Source organism: Oncorhynchus gorbuscha, linkage group LG04 (assembly GCF_021184085.1).
Source record: "Oncorhynchus gorbuscha isolate QuinsamMale2020 ecotype Even-year linkage group LG04, OgorEven_v1.0, whole genome shotgun sequence".
Lineage (NCBI taxonomy): Eukaryota > Metazoa > Chordata > Actinopteri > Salmoniformes > Salmonidae > Oncorhynchus > Oncorhynchus gorbuscha.
Window position 1 is genome coordinate 46,481,217 of NC_060176.1, and position 21,058 is coordinate 46,502,274.

Here is a 21,058-nt window from a genome sequence, read left to right on the forward strand (position 1 = left end):
ATTATATTTTAGCAATTACATTTACCTGAGATACTTAAGTATATTTAAAACCAAATACCTTTAGACTTTAACCCAAGTAGTATTTTACTGGGTGACTTTCACTTTTAATTGAGTCATTTTCTATTAAGATATCTTTAATTTTACTCAAGTATGACAATTACGTACTTTTTTCCACCACTGCTAATAAGCAACTCATTCTAACACTGAGAAATATTGAAATGGCATCAATAATAAATGACATGACCCCCCCCCCCCCGACTAGATTGACTGAAATTGAAATAGCAAGACCCTCCAGGTAACCATTCTGTACATTTTTACATGGGGTAGGCCTATTTAATGTTATGCATAGGTATATTCCTTCGTGTTTTTTCTAAAAATGTTTTCCAAAGAATAAAAGCTAATATGCAACAAACGCATATGTAATCATTTGAATTATGAAATCATGTATCTCATCACTATCATCCTTCGATTTCCAACTTAAAACATCTGCGCCGCTGGTGTAATGGTATCATGGAAGATTCCCATTCTTTCGACCCGGGTTCGATTCCCGGGCGGCGCAAGTTTTTTTTTCTCTCGCCAAACTCCTTATCAAAATCATTTTGAAAAAGGTATAGATTGAGTAATTTGTCCACCGTTACCAATGTGTTTGTTTTTATTCCGCTCGAAAGCAAAGCAAACATTTCCAAAGGTCCGAGCTAAACGTTGCCAAATTGTGATCAGTCACGTGGGTTTCCCAGACGTGTGTTCTTTTTGTTCATTAAAAAGTCGTCATTATTCTAAAACTAAAGATTAATCGCAGAGATTGTTTTAAAATATGATTAGTATTCGTGGTTTACTGACGCCTGCTGCTGCTGAAATGCGAAACAAATGATTTAAGTATGGTCCATTCATTGCGCATGCGACGGTGGTGGACATCCCCTGATTTTCCGCCATCTTCCTCTTCGGTTGTTCAACCATTGTTCATACAAGCTAAGTGTTGGTTTGCGGTCAGCGACTGGGTTGATTTCTGCGCCTTTTTATAACAACTTCTTTAAGTCTACATGAGCATTATCCAAAAGGTCACATATTTAGAAAGTGTGTGTGCATTACTCAAAATACCATAGCTCCACGGATTACTCACTCAGGGCACGACCTACAAAAACATGATGATGATGATGGACGACGAACAGCCCAAAACCCTGTAAGTAGCTAACACGGGCTAGTTAGCCATATATCAATGCAGTAACGTTAGCTAGCTACTTCAAATGGGGTATACTCCAACATTTAAAAACGTCCATGTACTCATGTCTTGTCGACTGTCACGGTGTGACCATTAACGAAAAGAAAGTTGATGGTGCAAATCAATCATGTCAGTCCATGTCTCGAGCCTTCTCAGAACACATAGCTAGGTAACGTTAGCTACTAGCTCGCTAGCTAACGTTACGTTGTCTCACCAAATACATTGGTAAGCTAGATATCGTTTTAACTAGTTAGTCCATTACTTGATCATAAAAATAACGTGGTAGTGAGTTAAGTGTAGCCATGGTTCACTTGTCAATTACAGAAATTCTAGCTAGCTACAAACTGTACTGTGTTACTAGTTACATGTACCGGTTTGGCAGAGAAGCAAGCATTTACCGTATGTTATGGACCTGATTATTAGTTTAATATGATGGCTAGCTAGGTGGCCTAACTAGAGAAGTGTTTCCCCTATATGCATTTAGCAGTGGTGTACTGCTGTTGCTAAATCGTGGCCGCCACTGTTATTTAAAAAAAAAAAAAAAAAAATGCATGCCTTTCTACCAGTCTCTGGGGACGAAGATGGCCACGTCAACGACAGTCAAGATAAGTTGCTTTCAGTTTAGTGGGAAGGCCAGAACTTGAAAAACCATGCTTCAAACACAAGTGTTAGAGAAGGTTAACTTATATAACTCAGTGTAACTGTCTAGCTAGTAGTGCAGCCATACCACCAGACAAAGTACCCAATTGTCATACTTGAGTAACTTTCTATTAAGGTATTTATACTTTTACTCAAGTAAAAGTCACACGGTAAAATAGTATTTCAGTAAAATTCAAAGTATTTGGTTCTAAATACACTTAAGTGTTAATCATTTCAAGTTCCTTATATTAAGCAACCCAGACGGCACAATTTAATTTTTTTAAATTTACGCATAGTCAGATATAATTTAGAAATGAAGCATTTGTGTTTAGTGACTCTGCCAGATCAGAGGCAGTAGGGATAACCAGGGATGTTGTCTTGTTAAGTGAGTGAATTAGACAATTTTCGTATCCTGCTAAGCATGCAAAATGTAACAAGTACTTTTGGGTGTCAGAGAATGTAAGGAGTAAAAAGTAAAATTTTTCTTTAGGAATGTTATGGAGTAAAAGTTGTCAAAAATGGTAAAGTGCAGATTCCTAAAGCTACTTAAGTAGTACTTTTACTTAAGTACTGTACACCACTGCATATCACCCTGAACTTTTGCTTCCCTGGACAAAGTAAACTTCCTGGAAGTTGTAACTTTCTGGTCACAAGTGCTTGTCTTTTCCCCTCTACTCCAGGTATGTAGGGAACTTGTCCAGGGATGTCACTGAGCCCCTCATCCTACAGGTTTTCACACAGATCGGCCCCTGCAAGAGCTGTAAAATGATTGTTGATGTGAGTATCCCTGGGTCCTGGACCCAAGTGAGATATTGCGATTTGTATGATTTTGATATTAGGGATGTGACACATGTAAATGTTTAAACTGCCATTTTTTTTCTCCATTAAAATGATATGAGAAATTTATTAAATTCCATGTGAATTAACTTGACGCTACCAATCCCTGTAGCGGGATAATTTTCGTCTGCAGCCGCTGAATAGCATAGCGCAACAGTCAAATAATATTACTAGAAAATATTCATATTCATGAAATCACAAGTGCAATATTTTGAAACTCAGCTTAGCCCTGTCTCAGATTTTGAAATTATGCTTTGCAGCGAAAGCAATCCAAGCGTTTGTAAGTTTATCGATAGCCTAGCATAGCATTATGTACACTTAGCATCAGGAAGCTTGGTCACGAAAATCAGAAAAGCAGTCAAATTAACTGTTTACCTTTGATCTTCGGATGTTTTCACTCACGAGACTCCCAGCTACACAGCAAATGTTCCTTTTGTTCCATAAAGATTATTTTTATACCGAAAATACTGACGTTTGTTTGTCGTGTTATGTTCAGAAATCCACAGGAAAGAGCGGTCACGACAACGCAGACAAATTCCTAATAGTCTTCATAGTGTCCACAGAAATAATATATAATAATAATATATGCCATTTAGCAGACGCTTTTATCCAAAGCGACTTACAGTCATGTGTGCATACATTCTATGTATGGGTGGTCCCGGGAATCGAACCCACTACCCTAGCGTTACAAGCGCCATGCTCTACCAACTGAGCTACAGAAGGACACATGTCAAATGTTTTTTATAATCATTTCTCAGGTAGTTTTTAAAATATATATTCGATAACATATCAACCGAGTGTGTAGCTTTTTCCATAACAGTGGGAGGAACAATGGCCGGTTTACTCAATTGCGCACCAACTCACTCAGAGCCCCCACCTCTCCACTTACGCAATGTGATCCTTCACGCTCAGACTGACACTTTAGGGAAGCCACAGAAAAAGAATTCTGGTTGATATCCCTTTAAATGGAGGACAGGCACGCATAGGAACACAGAGGTTTCAAAATGAGGCTCTTCCCTCAGGCTTTCGCCTGCAATATCAGTTCTGTTATACCCACAGACAATGTTTTTACAGTTTTGGAAACTTTAGAGGGTTTTAACCTGTTAAGACTCTAGGGGCAGTATTTCATTTTTGGATAAAAAGACATGCCCGTTTTAAGCGCAATATTTTGTCACGAAAAGATGCTCGACTATGCTTGGAATTGATAGTTTTGGAAAGAAGACACTCTGACGTTTCCAGAACTGTAAAGATTTTCACTGTGAGTGCCATAGAACAGAATCTACAGGCAAAACCAAGATGTTTGAGTGACCAGGAAATCAACAGGATTTCTGGAGGCACGTTTTCCATGATCTCCTTATATGGCTGTGAATGCGACAGGAATGAACGGACACTTCCTATCGTTTCCCCCAGGTGTCTGCAGCATTGTGACGTATTTGTAGGCATATCATTGGAAGATTGACCATAAGAGCCTACAATTACCAAGTGTCCCGCACGGTGTCTGCGTGGAAATTGGTGCGCAAAAGTCAGGTACCAGTGTTTTTCCATCCGAATCAGAGAAGAATGCACGCTTCCAGGGAAGGGATTTCAATGAAGAGATATATGACAAAACACCTTGAGGATTGATTCAAACAACGTTTTCCATGTTTCAGTCGATATTATGGAGTTAATTCGGAAAAAAGTTTGACGTTTAGGTGACTGAATTTTCGGTTAGTTTCGGTAGCCAAATGCATAGTAACAAAACGGAACGTTGTGTCCTACACAAGCATCTTTCAGGAAAAACTGGACATCTGCTATGTAACTGAGAGTCTCCTCATTGAAACATCTGAAGTTCTTCAAAGGTAAATTATTTTATTTGATCCCTTTGCTGGTTTTTGTGAATGTTGCGTGCTAAATGCTAACGCTAAATGCTAAGCTAGCTATCACCACTCTTACACAAATTATTGATTTTCTCTGGTTCTAAAGCATATTTTGAAAATCTGAGACGACAGGATTGTTAAGAAAAGGATAAGCTTGAGGATAGGCATATTTATTTCATTTAATTTGCAATTTTCAGAAATCGCTAATTTTGCGTTATGGTAATGAGCTTGAGGTTGTAGTCACGATCCTGGATCCGGGATGGGGCGGACTAAGAGGTTAAATCCTTCTCTGTCAATTATATGCATATTCTAGCATCTGGTCATGAGAAATGGGAGTTTCCTTTGGAACGTTATTTTTCCAAACTTAAAATAATGCCCCCTAGCTTCAAGAGGTTAACAATGCAAGATATGGTCAGATTCCGTACCATTCCATATGACCTCTATGGAGGCAATGAAGTTATATCTACTTGACAATGGCGCTCCCCTTACTGCTGTCCCCCACCCACTCAGTAGCGATCGTAGTTACCCCTTTGATGTGTATGAACACACAGGTGTGATCATTCTACAGTTGTCCCTGCAGCATATACTCAAACCAGTGTAATTAGAACACTTCATTAGGTAGTTAGTTACGATTGACTTAGCAGTTAGTGTTCGAGCGGGCCATAATGTTTTTCTCACCGAAATATTTAGCACAAACAGCAGTCTTTACAACATTATGTCCTCAATGTGAGCAGATTATTTTTGGGTGCAATGTTCAGACATTCACAGAAGTAGAAGCCGCATAACACAATTCTCATCCAAATCTGGAAATGTAGCCCTATCTCTGAGTAGTGAGCTAACACAAGCGGTCATATTTAGCAGCTTTCAGCTGATAGAAACCAGTTACTATTTTACAATTCATCACATCACGGGTGAGCTCACCAGTGATTGAAATAATTGAGTAAAACACTTTCTAAACGTCAAAAGTAATCTGCCGGCGGGTAGATTGTGTGTGCCACAGTTTTTTTTTTTCTGCGTCAACCAAATTTGAGGTGATGAGTTGGGTCTGTTTTCAGTATGCATATTGAAGTGGCTACCATCAGTTACTTCCATTACCGTAGCATCGTTTTGGTCTGACAGATGTTTGTGACACCCCGAATGGATTGAATGATGTAAACAAACATTGTTCCACACATAGCCAGCAAATAGTTTAGCATTAGCTAATGATAATCAGTTCAACCTTCCCAGAAATATTAGGTAGGTACACCACCCCGTTCACGAAAACGGATCGCTCCTGCAGACAGTCACATGGCCATGGCTTGCCTAAAGCGGGCAGAGAGCCATTCAGTTACTGTTCAATTGAATGTTAGAATGGGGAAAAACAAGTGCCCTACGTGTGGTTTGATCGTCTGTACCAGACGCGCTGGATTCAGTATCTCAGAAATGTATGCCCTCTACTGGGCTTTTCACGAATGTCAGTGTCGATAGTTTAATGAGAATGGTGTGACGAGCAAAGCATGTGGGTCCTGTGGGTGAAAACAACTTGTTGATGATTGGTCGCAGGAGAATGGCAAGAATCATATGAGCTAACAGGTGGGCCACGAACAGACAAGGAACGGTGCAGAAAAAGCATCTCGGAACGTACAAATCGTCGATCCTTGTCACTGATAGGCTATTGCAGCAGACTACCAAATGGGGGTCTGACCCCTTACTAATGGGTGTACCTAATAAACTGACTGTCATTGCATTCCAATTCTTGCATAGTCTATGATTTGTCACCAGTACTTCAAAATGTGAATAAAACAGTAAATAATTAAAATAGTGCCACACAAACCATTTTCTGATAGTGATTTATTGATTCAAATGGTCTGTGCCTGTATTATGATAGTGGTGACTTGTTGCCACAGATGGTTTGTTTACGGCTAGATAGAAGTTTGTCCCCCTAACTACTAGTGGTTGCGTCGGGGGCAACAATTGTTGATGACTGTAACTAAGCCTAACTCTTTCCTTAACCTTGTTCTCTTAACTTCCTACATTCATTCTCCTAACCTGCTGTGTTAGTTCTAACTTGCCATATGAATAATTTTAACCATATAATGTAAACTATCAATCTGTGGAAATAAGTAATCAGTTTCATCACACTGGCAACCAATCACATCACCCCCGACACTCAACGTGGCACCATTCAGTGTTATGTAAGTACCTAGTGGGCTAAGCTGTAGCATTAGCAATGCCTTTCAAATGGAGACAACTCACAAATGTGGAAATTCAGGAGATTTTTGTCAATTCTGACAGTTATTCTGAGGTATCAGATCCTGACAGTGAGGAGCTGCCCCCAACCTTGTGGCCACTGAGAACCCAGACCACTGACAAAGTCCCAGGTCCCTCTTAAGATGCTGGTAGTGAAGCCATTTCACCCCTCCTGGCCCTGCTGTTGGCGTTGAGTCCCAGTCTGGAGTGCAAAGCCCCTTGCCATCTCCCTCTGAGGCAGAGTGCTTCAAGCTGTTTCTGACAGGGACATAGTGGAGGACACCAATCGCTAGGCCTTGGCGCTACAGGGGAAGAGGGAGCCACAGGGAAGGTGGACCACCTGATGGGAGAGCGGAAGATCAAATCAGACAATGTGCTTGACTATAATTGCAAAATGGGGGCACTGCATAAAGGTGGATATGATAAACAGCTTTGTGGCATGCGCTCTTAAAAACCACCAATTGGTATGAGAATTTCCATCTGATAGCAGTGTCAATCTTCAATGGCCACAGTTGACCACCAGCTAACAAGTGAGATAATTATTGAACATGTTTTTTTCAAATCAAATAGATTTATATAGCCCTTCTTACATCAGCTGATATGTAAAAATGCTGTACAGAAACTCAGCCAAAAACCCCAAACAGCAAGCAATGCAGGTATAGAAGCACAGTGGCTAGGAAAAACTCCCTAGAAAGGCCAAAACCTAGAATGAAACCTAGAGAGCAACCAGGCTATGAGGGTTGGCCAGTCTTCTTCTGGCTGTGCCAGGTGGAGGTTTATAACAGAACATGGCCAAGATGTTCAAATGTTCATAAATTACCAGCATGGTCAAATAATGTGGTCATTCTGTAGCTCAGTTGGTAGAGCATGGTGCTTGTAACGCCAGGGTAGTGGGTTCGATCCCCGGGACCACCCATACGTAGAATGTATGCACACATGACTGTAAGTCGCTTTGGATAAAAGCGTCTGCTAAATGGCATATAATATTATATTATAATAATTATCATAGTAGTTGTCGAGGGTGCAACAGGTCAGCACCCCAGGAGTAAATATCAGTTTGCTTTTCATAGTGGATCATTAAGAGTATCTCTACCGCTCCTGCTGTCTCTAGAGAGTTGAAAACAGCAGGTCTGGGGCAGGTAGCACATCCGGTGAACAGGATTTCATAGCCGCAGGCAGAACAGTTGAAACTGGAGCAGCAGCACGGCCAGGTAACACGGGGGACATGCAGTTCACAAATGAATTAAATGCTGTTCTGCAATTATATTTAAAATATCTCACCTACCGCTCTACTCCTCATCCTCTTTACTCTCTCTCCAAACAATATGTTGCTAGAATACAAAAGATGTCCTCATTCTTCAGGCAAGACAGATGTCAAGTTATGATGTTTGCAAATTATGTTCAATACTGTGTGTGGCTTCTGAAACTACAGAATAAAGAGGAATTATTAGGATACAATATCAGGATATAACAACCATTTTAAGTAGTGTAACTGCTATAAAACAATGAGTTTCATTGACAATCACAATTATGAATAATATAACCTTAAAAAACTAACCGAAGAGCTCCACAAGGGGGCACGGCCGAAAATCCATGCCATGGTCATAAGGCCAGGGCAGCTTCAAAGGATACAACACAAACTTCATACTTCTCTGATGCCATTAGCATTGTTTTACAGAGTTTATAGAATGATGCTAGCTACATGAGCTCAATTAAGAATAACACCATATAGGTTATGAAATTAGTACCTTATGTGTACGTGGTTATAAAGAAATGCATACAGAATACATTATGCTCGATACATACAGTGTGCTACAGAAGAAACAACAACACGATATACATACATTTATGATCGCATAATTAGGCACTTAGCTAGGAACGCAATCATGTCAATTTATTAGTAGGGAAAACAACAATGAAAGCAATGCAGGCACTAATCGGAAAATGCGCCAGGCGGAAAAAGTTTTGTGCTTGTTCTGACTGGAGGTGTGCAAATGTCTGCATACTTGACCTGGGGAAACACTGGGGAAGTGCTTGGGCTCTCATCGAAGAGAGAAGTTTGTCTGAGACATTACTATGAGCCGAATTTAAATTGTCCACCACAGTGAAGTGGGCTACTTCTATGTGAAGCGGAGGTTAACTGTCCCGTTGCATAACAACGTAATGATGATCATTTCGGCTCCAACCCCTGCAAAGTAGTCAACTGGGTGGGGTTTCCAATGGGCTATAGCCTCAATGGCACTGCCCATTGTTTTACAAATGCTATAATGGCACAGATGAGTCCTTAATCTCTATGGCTGTGTGTTTCTCAATGTTCTCAATGGTCAGTACAAGAGGCTTCATGTCCCACTTCTCATCAATGTAATAATGACTCATTGCAATGATGTATGACAGCATGTTCAGATGTCCAACAATCTCTTCTTAACGCCACCTATGGGGTTTAAGAGCTCACGCTTTGTTCTTGCAGAGCAATCGTGATATGATTTCTTTACCCAGGCCATCATGGTTTTTCCACATTCCATGTTGTAGTCTTGTTCTAGATATGCCATCGGGTATTGAAGCCAACACCCTCAACCATTGACAATGGCTGCATTTGAACTGCAATCATTTATGTAGTCAGAGCTGTGGTATTCTCACACCGTCCCTTATCGCATTTATTTTGTGCGAAGCTGTCTTGTCTGTTGGGGGCCTGTGTTGCTGCCAGCAACGGTTTGGCTTCCACCCTTTTCAGATGGTTAAATATTGCATCTGTACTAGCATTACTGTGCCTCTGTTCCACGTCAAAGTTTACATTTCACCACCTAAATGTATTGCCGTACAGGGCATTTTTCCAACTTAACATTGGATGTGCAGAGTGCTTTATATTTGTGAGAAATAATTTGAAAGATGTATATCTAACATTACAGCATTTGTTTTTGGCTAGGGATTTTTTGTTAACTATCCCAATTTAGTTAAAATGTTCACTCTTAATCGGAAGATGTTTGGTGATGGTAACTGTCTGATAAGTACATGTGGTTGACAGACAATGCTTTGGACTCTTTGTAGCTTAACTCTTGTTGTCCTCTTACAGACTGCAGGCAATGACCCATACTGTTTTGTGGAGTTCTATGAGCACAGGCATGCTGCCGCATCACTGGCTGCCATGAATGGACGTAAAATTATGGGTAAGGTAAGCTATCGTATCTAAAGGGTGAGTTGGGATGGGTGGGTTGTTGTCGCAGAAGTTTGACCAACCAGTAGGCCTAAATTATGAGAGCATTATCTGAGTCGGGCAGCGACTATCTCACCGAAGTTGAAATGACTCATTTCTGAATTGCTTTGTAAAGTGACGATGGCTTATTTCGATTTCCCGTCCAGCAGTAAGTACATCCCCAGAATAAACGAGACTAATAGATGTGTGATCTGATTTAAAATAATGACTTAACCTACATAGTTGTTTCCAATGCTGATTACCTGACATGTCCATGTGTAATGTCTGATTCCATTTCTTCAGATATGGAGTGCGCTAGGTCTGTTGTATGGACATCAAGTGCATTCTCTCTTAGTGGTTGATTTGACTATAGCTTAGAGATTTCAAATATGTTCTTGACCGATCAGTTTTATTTTGGAAACCACTATCTTTTCAAGGGAAATGGGCCCTTTCCTTATCCAAAGGAATCCACAGTAACTGTGTATTACATTGTCCTTGGCAATAGCCAACTAAAACAATTTCTGTACCTTTTCTAGACTCACAGCTTCACAACAAATATCGGTCCTAACCTCAGCAGAAATATATTCAGTGCAAATTATGTTATCCTCAACAGGTAATGAAGGACCATTTGAAGAGTAATACAAGTTGATAATGTCACTGGTTTGTAAGTCCTTTGTTACTTGGACCTTTTATTCCGTTGTTTATGTTCCAGTTTGAGTGCTCAGGTGTTCTGTGTTCTGTTCTTTGCTCATCACTGCACTCAGAGATTCACACTGTGTTTGGTCATGGCTGGCTCATTTCTTTCACACAGCACCACACTGAGGTAGTAATACTGTATCTAAATGACATAAATGTACCCTACCTGGCTTGTTTTCTCTCTTCCCTTCTCTCTTTAGGAGGTTAAAGTCAACTGGGCCACAACACCAAGCAGTCAGAAAAAAGACACAAGCAGTAAGTGCCTAGCTACCTTTTCAGTCAGTTCCATAGGAAACCTTAGTGAGGGTTCCTCTGGGAATGTGGTCATTTTAAATTGACATTTTAGTCAATTAGCAGATGCTGTTATCCGGAGACTTCCATATCTCTATGGTGTGGAAGACCATAGAGCTGTGGTAGCCCCCCCCCCCCCCCCCGAAAAAAACAAAAACAAGCCAATTCTTGATTTCTTCAGAAAGTGCTGTGTTCAGCAAGGAGTCACAGTAGTTGTTTCTCCTGTCCTTCAACAGATCATTTCCATGTCTTTGTTGGAGACCTCAGCCCAGAAATCACCACAGATGATGTAAAAGTGGCCTTTGGTCCATTTGGGAGGATATCGTAAGTACTTCAATGTTTGAGCTCTGTCGATCTCACAAGATTAGTAAGTCACTCATGAGTTAATAATAATACATTGGATGGCTTGATATCACACATGACTCTTTAGGACATATCAGACAGTAGTTTGTTTGTATGATCACCTTACTCCTTCGTATTGAGTAAAGTGTGTTTCTCCTCAGGGATGCTCGTGTGGTCAAAGATGTGGCAACGGGAAAGTCTAAAGGCTATGGCTTTGTCTCTTTCTTCAACAAGTGGGTAAGCGTTATAGCTGGATGAAATCACTTACATAGAGGATTTAGTCATAACTGAAGGGGTTCCTGTATATGTAGTCGTAACATTATCCTTTGGTATTGGGTGTGTCGATGGGTCATGTGATTTACTGTAATTTCTGGACTAATTAAGCGCACCTAAATATAAGCCGCACCCACTGAATTATTAAAAAAATATGTATTTTGTACATAAATAAGCCGCACATGTCTATAAGCCGCAGGTGCCTACCGGTATATTGAAACAAATGAACTTTACACAGCCTTTAAACGAAACACGGCTTGTAACAAAAAATGAATAGGCTTTAACGAAACACTGCTTGTAACAAAAATATTTAAAAAATAGCAGCCTACCAAGAAAGTCATTGGTCACTATCTTCCTCCTCCTGTGCACTGAAACCACTGAAGTCATCTCCTTCGGTGTCGGAGTTGAATTGCTTCATCTGATGTTGGGTCGTTTTCATTGTCGCTCTCGTCACTTTCATCCGGAGGCAAATTCCCCACTGAGCTCATGCTGCCCTCTTCAACACGCAGCAGTCCAGCCTTTCGAAACCCGTTGATGATAGTGGATTTTTTGACAATGCTCCACGCTGTCAGGGCCCACTGGCAGACTTGACCATAAGTTGCTCTTCGCATGCGGCCCGTTTTAGTGAAGGATTTCTCCCCACTTGTCATCCAAGCCTCCCACTGAACACGGAGCGCCACCTTAAATGCACGATTTACACTGATGTCGAGTGGCTGCAAATACTTTGCACCATCTGCTTTTCTTCCCTCTGAAAGCTTTTGTCTTTTTGCACTGAGTCAGTTCCTCACGCTGCTGTTTCCAACGTCTTATCATCGACTCATTAAGGCCAAGCTCCCGTGCAGCAGCTCTATTTCCTTTTCCAACAGCCAGATCGATCGACTTCAACTTGAAAGCTGCATCATATGCATTTCTCTGTGTCTTTGCCATGATGAGAGTGACAAAATGACTACCGTAATCAGAATGATGGGAAGTTTGAGCGCGCTCGATTTACGCCACATTATGTGACGGTGCTCAGTTTTTTGGCGGCATGAATCTTGTGAAAGTGGGAAAAATCCATAAATGATCCGCGTCATTTGAATAAAATGCACACACAACTGCGTGGGAATAAAGTAGCGGCTTATAGTCCGGAAATTATGGTAATGTCTGTTGCTACCAACAGGATGCAGAGAACGCCATTCAGCAGATGGGTGGTCAATGGCTAGGCGGCAGACAGATCAGGACCAACTGGGCCACTAGAAAGCCCCCAGCTCCTAAAACCACCTATGAAAGTGAGTCCAGACAAGATAGGCTTTCCAGCCAACTTACCATTGAGCAGAAATGGTTGGTTTTATCTTACCACAATTTTTTTTTACATCTGTTTTGTCATCTAAAACTGGTTAAGTACAGATAAAAATTGTATACATTTTATTATATTTTATGTCCCTCTGATCCTCTTTTGTTGAATGGCAATGCATTTATTCACTCTAAATGCCTACACACTACCCTGTTTCCAAAAGCAAACACGAAGCACCTGTCCTTTGATGAGGTTGTGAACCAGTCCAGCCCCAGTAACTGCACTGTGTACTGTGGAGGAGTCGGCACCGGTCTAACAGGTCAGTAGTCTGTTATTGAAGTGGTCACTTCCAGTGTGTGTGAGAGAAACAAACACAGGTCTTTGACATGTCTCCCTCCTGTTTTCTAGAACAATTGATGAGACAGACCTTCTCCCCCTTTGGACAAATCATGGAAATCCGTGTGTTCCCAGACAAAGGATACTCTTTTGTGCGGTATGTCATGATCAAATCACTAAACAGACCTCTGACAAACATTTATTATCCTTGAAATACACTGCTCAAAATACAACACTAAAATAACACATCCTAGATCTGAATGAATGAAATATTCTAAGAAATACTTTTTTCTTTACATAGTTGAATGTGCTGGCAACAAAATCGCACAAAAATGATCAATGGAAATCAAATTTATCAACCCATGGAGGTCTGGATTTGGAGTCGCACTCAAAATTAAAGTGGAAAACCACACTACAGGCTGATCCAACTTTGATAAAATGTCCTTAAAACGAGTCAAAATGAGTCTCAGTGGTGTGTGTGGCCTCCACGTGCCTGTATGACCTCCCTACAACGCCTGGGCATGCTCCTGATGAGGTGGCGGATGGTCTCCTGAGGGATCTCCTCCCAGACCTGGACTAAAGCATCCGCCAACTCCTGGACAGTCTGTGGTGCAATGTGGCGTTGGTGGATGGAGTGAAACATGATGTCCCAGATGTGCTCAATTGGATTCAGGTCTGGGGAACCGGCGGGCCAGTCCATAGCATCAATGCCTTCCTCTTGCAGGAACTGCTGACACACTCCAGCCACATGAGATCTAGCATTGTCTTGCATTAGGAGGAACCCAGGGCCAACCGCACCAGCATATGGTCTCACAAGAGGTCTGAGGATCTCATCTTGGTACCTAATGGTAGTCAGGCGAGCACATCGAGGGCTGTGCGGCCCCCCAAAGAAATGCCACCCCACACCATGACTGACTCACCGCCAAACCGGTCATGCTGGAGGATGTTGCAGGTTGCAGAATGTTCTCCACGGCGTCTCCAGACTCTGTCACGTCTGTCACACGTGCTCAGTGTGAACCTGCTTTCATCTGTGAAGAGCACAGGGCGCCAGTGGCGAATTTGCCAATCTTGGTGTTCTCTGGCAAATGCCAAACGTCCTGCACGGTGTTGGGCTATAAGCACAGCCCCCACCTGTGGACGTCGGGCCCTCATACCACCCTCATGGAGTCTGTTTCTCACCGTTTGAGCAGACACATGCACATTTGTGGCCTGCTGGAGTACATTTAGCAGGGCTCTGGTAGTGCTCCTTCTGCTCCTCCTTGCACAAAGGCAGAGGTAGCGGGCCTGCTGCTGGGTTGTTGCCCTCCTACGGCCTCCTCCACATCTCCTGATGTACTGGTCTGTCTACTGGTAGCGCCTCCATGCTCTGGACACTACGCTGACAGACACAGCAAACCTTCTTGCCACAGCTCGCATTGATGTGCCATCCTGGATGAGCTGCACTAGCTGAGCAACTTGTGTGGGTTGTCTCATGCTACCACTAGAGTGAAAGCACCACCACCATTCAAAAGTGACCGAAACATCAACCAGGAAGCATAAGAACTGAGAAGTGGTCTGTGGTCACCACCTGCAGAACCACTCCTTTATTGGGGGTGTCTTGCTAATTGCCTATAATTTCCACCTGTTGTCTATTCCGTTTGCACAACAGCATGTGAAATGTATTGTCAATCAGTGTTGCTTCCTAATTGGACAGTTTGATTTCACAGAAGTGTGATTGACTTGGAGTTACATTGTGTTGTTTAAGTGTTCCCTTTGTTTTTTTGAGCAGTGTATAATTTCCGCATATGTTTCTCAGTACCTTGCAATCACTATTTTTTACGTCTCTCCTTTGTGCAGGTTTACCTCTCATGAGGGAGCAGCCCATGCCATTGTGTCTGTGAATGGGACTTCGATAGAGGGCCATATGGTGAAGTGTTATTGGGGTAAAGAGACCACAGACATGATGAGTCCTATGCAGCAGGTGCAACAAGTTCCCCAGGTATGAAACTACAGCCAGAGGCTTCCCCCTCATCGACACCACTTAAACACACACTCTTACATTGTTGTCATCTCTCCCCTACGACAGAACAAAGTGGGCTTTGCGGCCCAGCCCTACGGCCAGTATGCCCAGTGGTATGGCAATGCCCAGCAGATTGGCCAGTACGTCCCCAACGGGTGGCAGGTACCCACCTATGGGGTTTACGGCCAGGCCCAGGCCTGGAACCAGCAGGGTTTTAAGTAAGTACATAAGGACATCAGCAGGGCTCCCTTCTCTTCCAGCAACAAGGGCTGCAGCTGAGTGTTTTGAGTTTCCTTGGGCTTCCCAAGGGCAGCTAGGCTCTAGCTCAGTTGCCTGCAGCTTTGGCCAGGAGAAGAAGCCATAATGTCCTTCAACCTCCCCTCTCCACTGTATCCAGCTTACAAGGACAATGACAAAACACATAAAAAATATATAGATAACATCATTTTCATCCATTTTTAATTATTATTATTTTTTAAATAAAATGAGCACGAATGAATGCCCTTTTTGGCCTTTGAAATTGGCCCCAGTTCTGGGTCGAATTGGACTAGTCCCTGATATGAGTGTCTACTCAATGAACTAAATAGTCCCAGACAGTGAGTAAAGTGGGATTGTTGAAACACAAACGGGACCTCCTGCCCTCTGAAGCGTCTCCCAGTGCAGAGGGATACATAATTTTATTGTGCACGTGTTACATCCACTTTATTCATTTTTTTTGTTGTGCCATGTCATCTTTTGTTACTTCATGCATATTTTTTGTTTTGTTGCTGTATGAACTTTCATTTGCCATCCAAATTTGAATATAATTTTTTCTCCTGAAGAGTTTAAGTACATTGCTACTTGAAATGGGGTGTTGTATAAATTTGTTTAGATTATAGCTACATTTGAAATATCACGAGTCATTTTCTTGTCTCAAATTGATAATGAGGTTTGAGTGCTGCATAAGACAATAAATCCTGTTTTAACTGCTTGTATAGCAACAGAAACCGAGTATATAACATGATTGTTTTGTTCACTTGTTTAAAAAAAATCTAATCTAATGAACCAAAGAATGCAGTAACTTGGAATCATTTGTTAAAAGTTTTAGTTTTGGAAATAGATGTCCTTGTATAGAAATTGCAAGTATATATTGCCTTCATGAAGTATTCATATCCCTTGACTTATTCCACGTTGTGTTACAGCCTGAATTCAAAATGGAATCCGCTTTTTCTCTCAACCATCTACACACAATACCCCATAATGTTTGTGCTCATTTAAAAATTTTAAAAATAAAGCTAATTCATTGAAATACAGAAATCTAATTTACATAAGTGTTCACACCCCTGAGTCTATACTTTGTAGAAACGCCTTTGCCATCAATTACAGCTGAGTTGACTTGTGCAAAGGTGAAAAACATACCCATCTGGATTTGGGACATTTTTTTTCCCATTCCTTGCAGATTTTCTCAAGCGCTTCAGTTAGATGGGGAGCTTCGGTGAACAGCAATCTTCAAGTCATTCAACAGATTTTCAATGGGATTCAAGTCTGAGCTTTTGCTGGGCAACTCAATAACATTGTTGTTCTGAAGCAATTCCAGAGTTGCTTTGGCTATATGCTTAGGGTCATTGTCCTGTTGGAACATACATTTTCGCCACAGTTAAAAGTTGTTTGCACTCTGAAGCAGGTTCTCATTGACGATTTGTCTGTATTTGGCTCCATTAATTGTTCCCTCTATCCTTTCCAGTTGATGTTCCCTCCCCCAGAACTGATGCACAGAAAAAACATCTGCCTGCGCAAAAAAGCGCCAGATTAAACTTCACTCAACTTTATGGAGTTTTCCCTGTTAACACTCAACATTTCCCTTTACTGTGGGAATTGTGATCGAATCAACGCTATTAGCCACTTTCAATGCAACATCCTGTTGTTTGCCGAAAGCAATGGAGTAGGATTCTATTGCATTGACAGGCACAACTCAGGCCTGTAATCTACACAGATCGCTGTGCCATAACCAATCAGCTGCAGTAGGGCTATATGAAAATAGATCATTGCCATATATGGATCTGTGCCTTTCTATTGGAACTGAACTGTTAATAGAATGAGCGGTCGTGAGTAAATGCCCTTTTTTGAGATCAAAGCGAGAGCTACATGTAGACGGCCAACTCTAGCCAGAGTCTGTTTTTTTTCCCATTTCCCAATAATGGAGACCACTTTGCTCTTGGAAACTTTCAACACTGTAGAAATTGCTTTATACCCTTCCCCAGATATATGCCTCATCACAATTATATATATATGGAGTGCCATAGCAAAGGGGTGTGAATACTTATGTAAATGCAATATTTTCTATACATTTGCAAAAAATTCTAAAAACATGTTTTCAATTTGTCATTGTTGTGTGTAGATGGGTAAAAAAGTTATCAATTTAATCAATTTTTACTTCGGGTTGTAACACCGTGAAATAAATCAAGGGATGTGAATATTTTACAAAGGCACTGTACTTACATTTTAAATGTATGTAAATGTCTGATTTGTTTGAGAGCCCATGAAAATATTGATGATATAGTAGACTACCTAGAACAATAGTTGAAGTTTAATCCTAAAATAAATCTCAGCCTGAGCTACATGTTCTCCTACTTGTTACTATATTGAGCTTATCTGTGACTGTTTTCAATACACAATGTACTGTCTGACCAAATGTTAACTTTTCCATTAAGGTATTTGTTGCATAATGGATGTTGCTAAAGATTTGACTAAGAATAACAAAGTCATGAATGGGGTTTAGGCATGAAATGATAAACATGTTCCCCTTTGTAGTGGTACAGGATTCGGGGAAACAGTGTGAAATTGAACTCCACGGCCAAATTTAAATGCAGCTGGTCCTGCTTCAGCCGCACTCTGCAACATTGACTAATTTCAGCAGCTTTGTTTGATGCGAGGAGTCAAAAGATATATTTATTTTAAGTAAATCTCCACCGCAGTGGATTGTGACTAATTTTATACACTGAGCCTGTGCTCTGTCTGCATACCCACTCCCACAAGTACCATATCTTTGCCCTGTTACCATTTTCAATTCCTACCATATTCTCTGCTATCTTAGATTTTGGTTTATCCTCCGACACACCCTGACCTTTGTTCTCTCATCCTCTCCTCAGCTGGCTCTTGCTCAGTTTGGTGTGTTCTCTGGTTGTGTCCCAAATGGCACCATATCCCCTATATAAGTCCACTACATTTGACCTGGTCCCTGGACAAAAGTTATACACTATAAAGGGAATAGGGTACCATTTGAGACGAAGCCTCTGTCTTGCCCCTGTCGCCTTCTCTTTTCTAACCTGCTGGCATTTTCTCTCTTTCCCGTTTTGCAGTCACTTACCGGCCAGTGCTGGGTGGACAGGTGTGAGTGCCCTCAGTAACGGCGGGGTTATGGAAGCTACACAGGGATTGAATGGGAGTATGTTAGCAAACCAGACCGGTATGGGAGCCACTGGATACCCCACACACTGATAGGGGGATAGTCAACTCTTTACTGGCTACTGGAGCATCACCGGGATCTGTGTTATATCCCATCCACTTGAGGCAGACTAAGACTTGTTGGTACATGGAATTTGAAGTGGAAGTTGACCTCTACTAAAGCCAATGAAACTGATTTCATGGGAGGTTAAGGGGAGCCATGGAGAACTGGAATAAACTACACAGGTATTATACTACCCTTGTGTTAGACAGACTACATGGGCAGGATGGTACCATTTTAAGTGAACTGTAAATGTAATAATTGTTCAGGAGACACTTGGATTTGTGCATTTGTTGATTTGTTTAGTATCTCGAACTGCTACCATTTTCATAAGGACTCTTGAACAGTCAACATGTGGTTGTGATTTTTATTTTTTAAGATGAATAATCCATTTTGAGTTTGATGCAATGAATCATGTAAAAAGTAATGGAAGTAATCAAAATGTATTTTTTTTTTCTTATTTTGATTTCAATTAAACCAATTGCAGGGATAGATGCCACTGCTTTTTTTCCTGTAAGGGCAGACACATTGCACAGTATTCTATTTTTTATTATTCCAAGAGGATTTCTTTTTGCATTCAATTTTTCCCCTGTATTTTGTTTGGGAGGCCTCTACTTGCTTCATGTGTAAATAACCATACATATATTTCAAACTGTATAAAGGAAAATGAAAATGTTCACAATGGGAGTTTGGTGCTTTTTGTTTTGATAACTGAAGAAATTCAACATTGTTAGTAGCAACACTATCAAGTGCATACCCATGGTAACTGGCACAGTGATGCATGGACTTCTGGGAAGGGAAAGGGGCATTGCTATGCAGTGCACAAATTCACTCAATTTTGACTTTGAATACTAATTCTGTACATAAATGGAGTTTTCTGCCATTTTCTATGAAGTAAGATTAGTATTTTTTATGGAAAAACCTGAACCAGAAATGCTCATCAGAAATGTGAACTTAGACATGTTTTAATACCAGGCCCATTGTGTTGCCTTAGAATTGAACGGACACAATATCATTCAGATTAGGCAGTGTCTACAGACAATTTCTGACCTTTTTAGTTTTGAAAAGTGTTCTCTGGGGGTTTGGTAATGTTTCTGCTACTATATTTGTTCTTGCTTTGTCCAATTAAAATGCTGATGTGCATAATAAACCATTTTCTGTGTCCATTGGGATTCATTGATGATTGGAAAATATTTATACACTTTATCTTCATAAAATGTGATTTTAAACCGAACCTTAGCCGCTGCTAACCTTATGACTAACCGAAGCCTAAATGAAGACAAAACGGCTCATTTTTGTTTAAATACATTTTTAGGATATAGCGACACTTTGTAAATGGCTTTGTAAATTACTGATGAATATACAAACACCGACACACGCGACACCTATCGAATATAACCAGTGTCAGTAAAAGTCGGCAAATAAAATGTTATTAAACTGTTGCCAACAGCAAAGTTACATGGTTAATAGCCTAACCAGCTCTGCTATGGCGAGCAAAATAGTGAGCTCTCTCATCCGATCAACCATACTCCTTGGCCAGAGCGTCCAGTGTGCGCTCCGAGAGCGAAACGCCCCGAATGTACGAACTGACAATCTGACCAATTCTGAATTTACGAACGCCCAGAGCGCAATCCAGAGTGAATTTACGAACACACCCTTTGTGGCCATGGTAAGTAGTGAAACCAAGATGGTGCGCGAGAGATTTTGGTCGACATTGTGCTAATGTTCTCTTATCTCAATACAGTTTTCACTTACCCAAAACTAAGATATGTTATGTGAAATAACTCGTCGTTCTTGCTCTCCTAAACTTTGGCAGAGTGGACTACATTTTGTAGACTTTACCCTGTCAAAGGTTTGGAGCGCAAGAACGAGTTATTTCACACACGCACTTCACAATGTAAGTGTATGCTAGAACACGCCAATAGGTTCTCACTAGCTCCTGCTTGGCTCTGCCCACCACGTTACTTGTTCTGCCCGCTATGATTAAATTTTGGTTGTACTGTCCACCAATCATCATCCGGAACCCTTGTTTTATGAACCACGCCCACCGATCCTCGCGCGCTGATTTGATGAAGACGAGCCTTGCCTTTCAGGTAGCTAGCTATCTGATGATAATCACAAATGGAATTACAATTATTGTCAATGTAGGGTTATCAGAGTTTGTAGCTAAATACTTCATATCTTGTAGTGATGTGGGACCTTAAAATGAGTCTTTTAGCCACATAATCTTATTCGAGCTAGCTAAATGAGCTATTTCTGTATAATAGCCAGCTAACTATCGTTAGCTAACTAGCTAACGTTTTTAGCCTACAGTAACGTTAGTTAGCCATTATGTCGTTCACAAAAACATACAAATTGGCATCTGCTGATTTAGGGAGTTTACTGACACTTGTA

General features: G+C 41.1%; 1 protein-coding gene and 1 non-coding gene across 2 annotated transcripts; both read left to right on the forward strand.

The window, feature by feature from the left end:
• The first annotated feature begins 488 nt into the window (after nt 1-488).
• On the forward strand, nt 489-559 carry trnag-ccc. Its single transcript has one exon. It is a non-coding gene; the product is annotated as a tRNA-Gly (tRNA).
• Nucleotides 560-764: 205 nt separating this feature from the next.
• LOC124034156 (nucleolysin TIA-1-like) lies at nt 765-19,828 on the forward strand. The gene is made up of 12 exons (XM_046346938.1): nt 765-1,180; nt 2,539-2,635; nt 9,851-9,949; nt 10,867-10,921; nt 11,194-11,281; nt 11,461-11,536; nt 12,732-12,840; nt 13,069-13,164; nt 13,254-13,338; nt 15,018-15,159; nt 15,247-15,398; nt 18,519-19,828. The coding sequence occupies exons 1-12, from the start codon at nt 1,143-1,145 to the stop codon at nt 18,655-18,657; spliced, it is 1,176 nt and encodes a 391-aa protein (XP_046202894.1). The 5' UTR covers nt 765-1,142; the 3' UTR covers nt 18,658-19,828.
• The last annotated feature ends 1,230 nt before the right edge of the window (nt 19,829-21,058 follow it).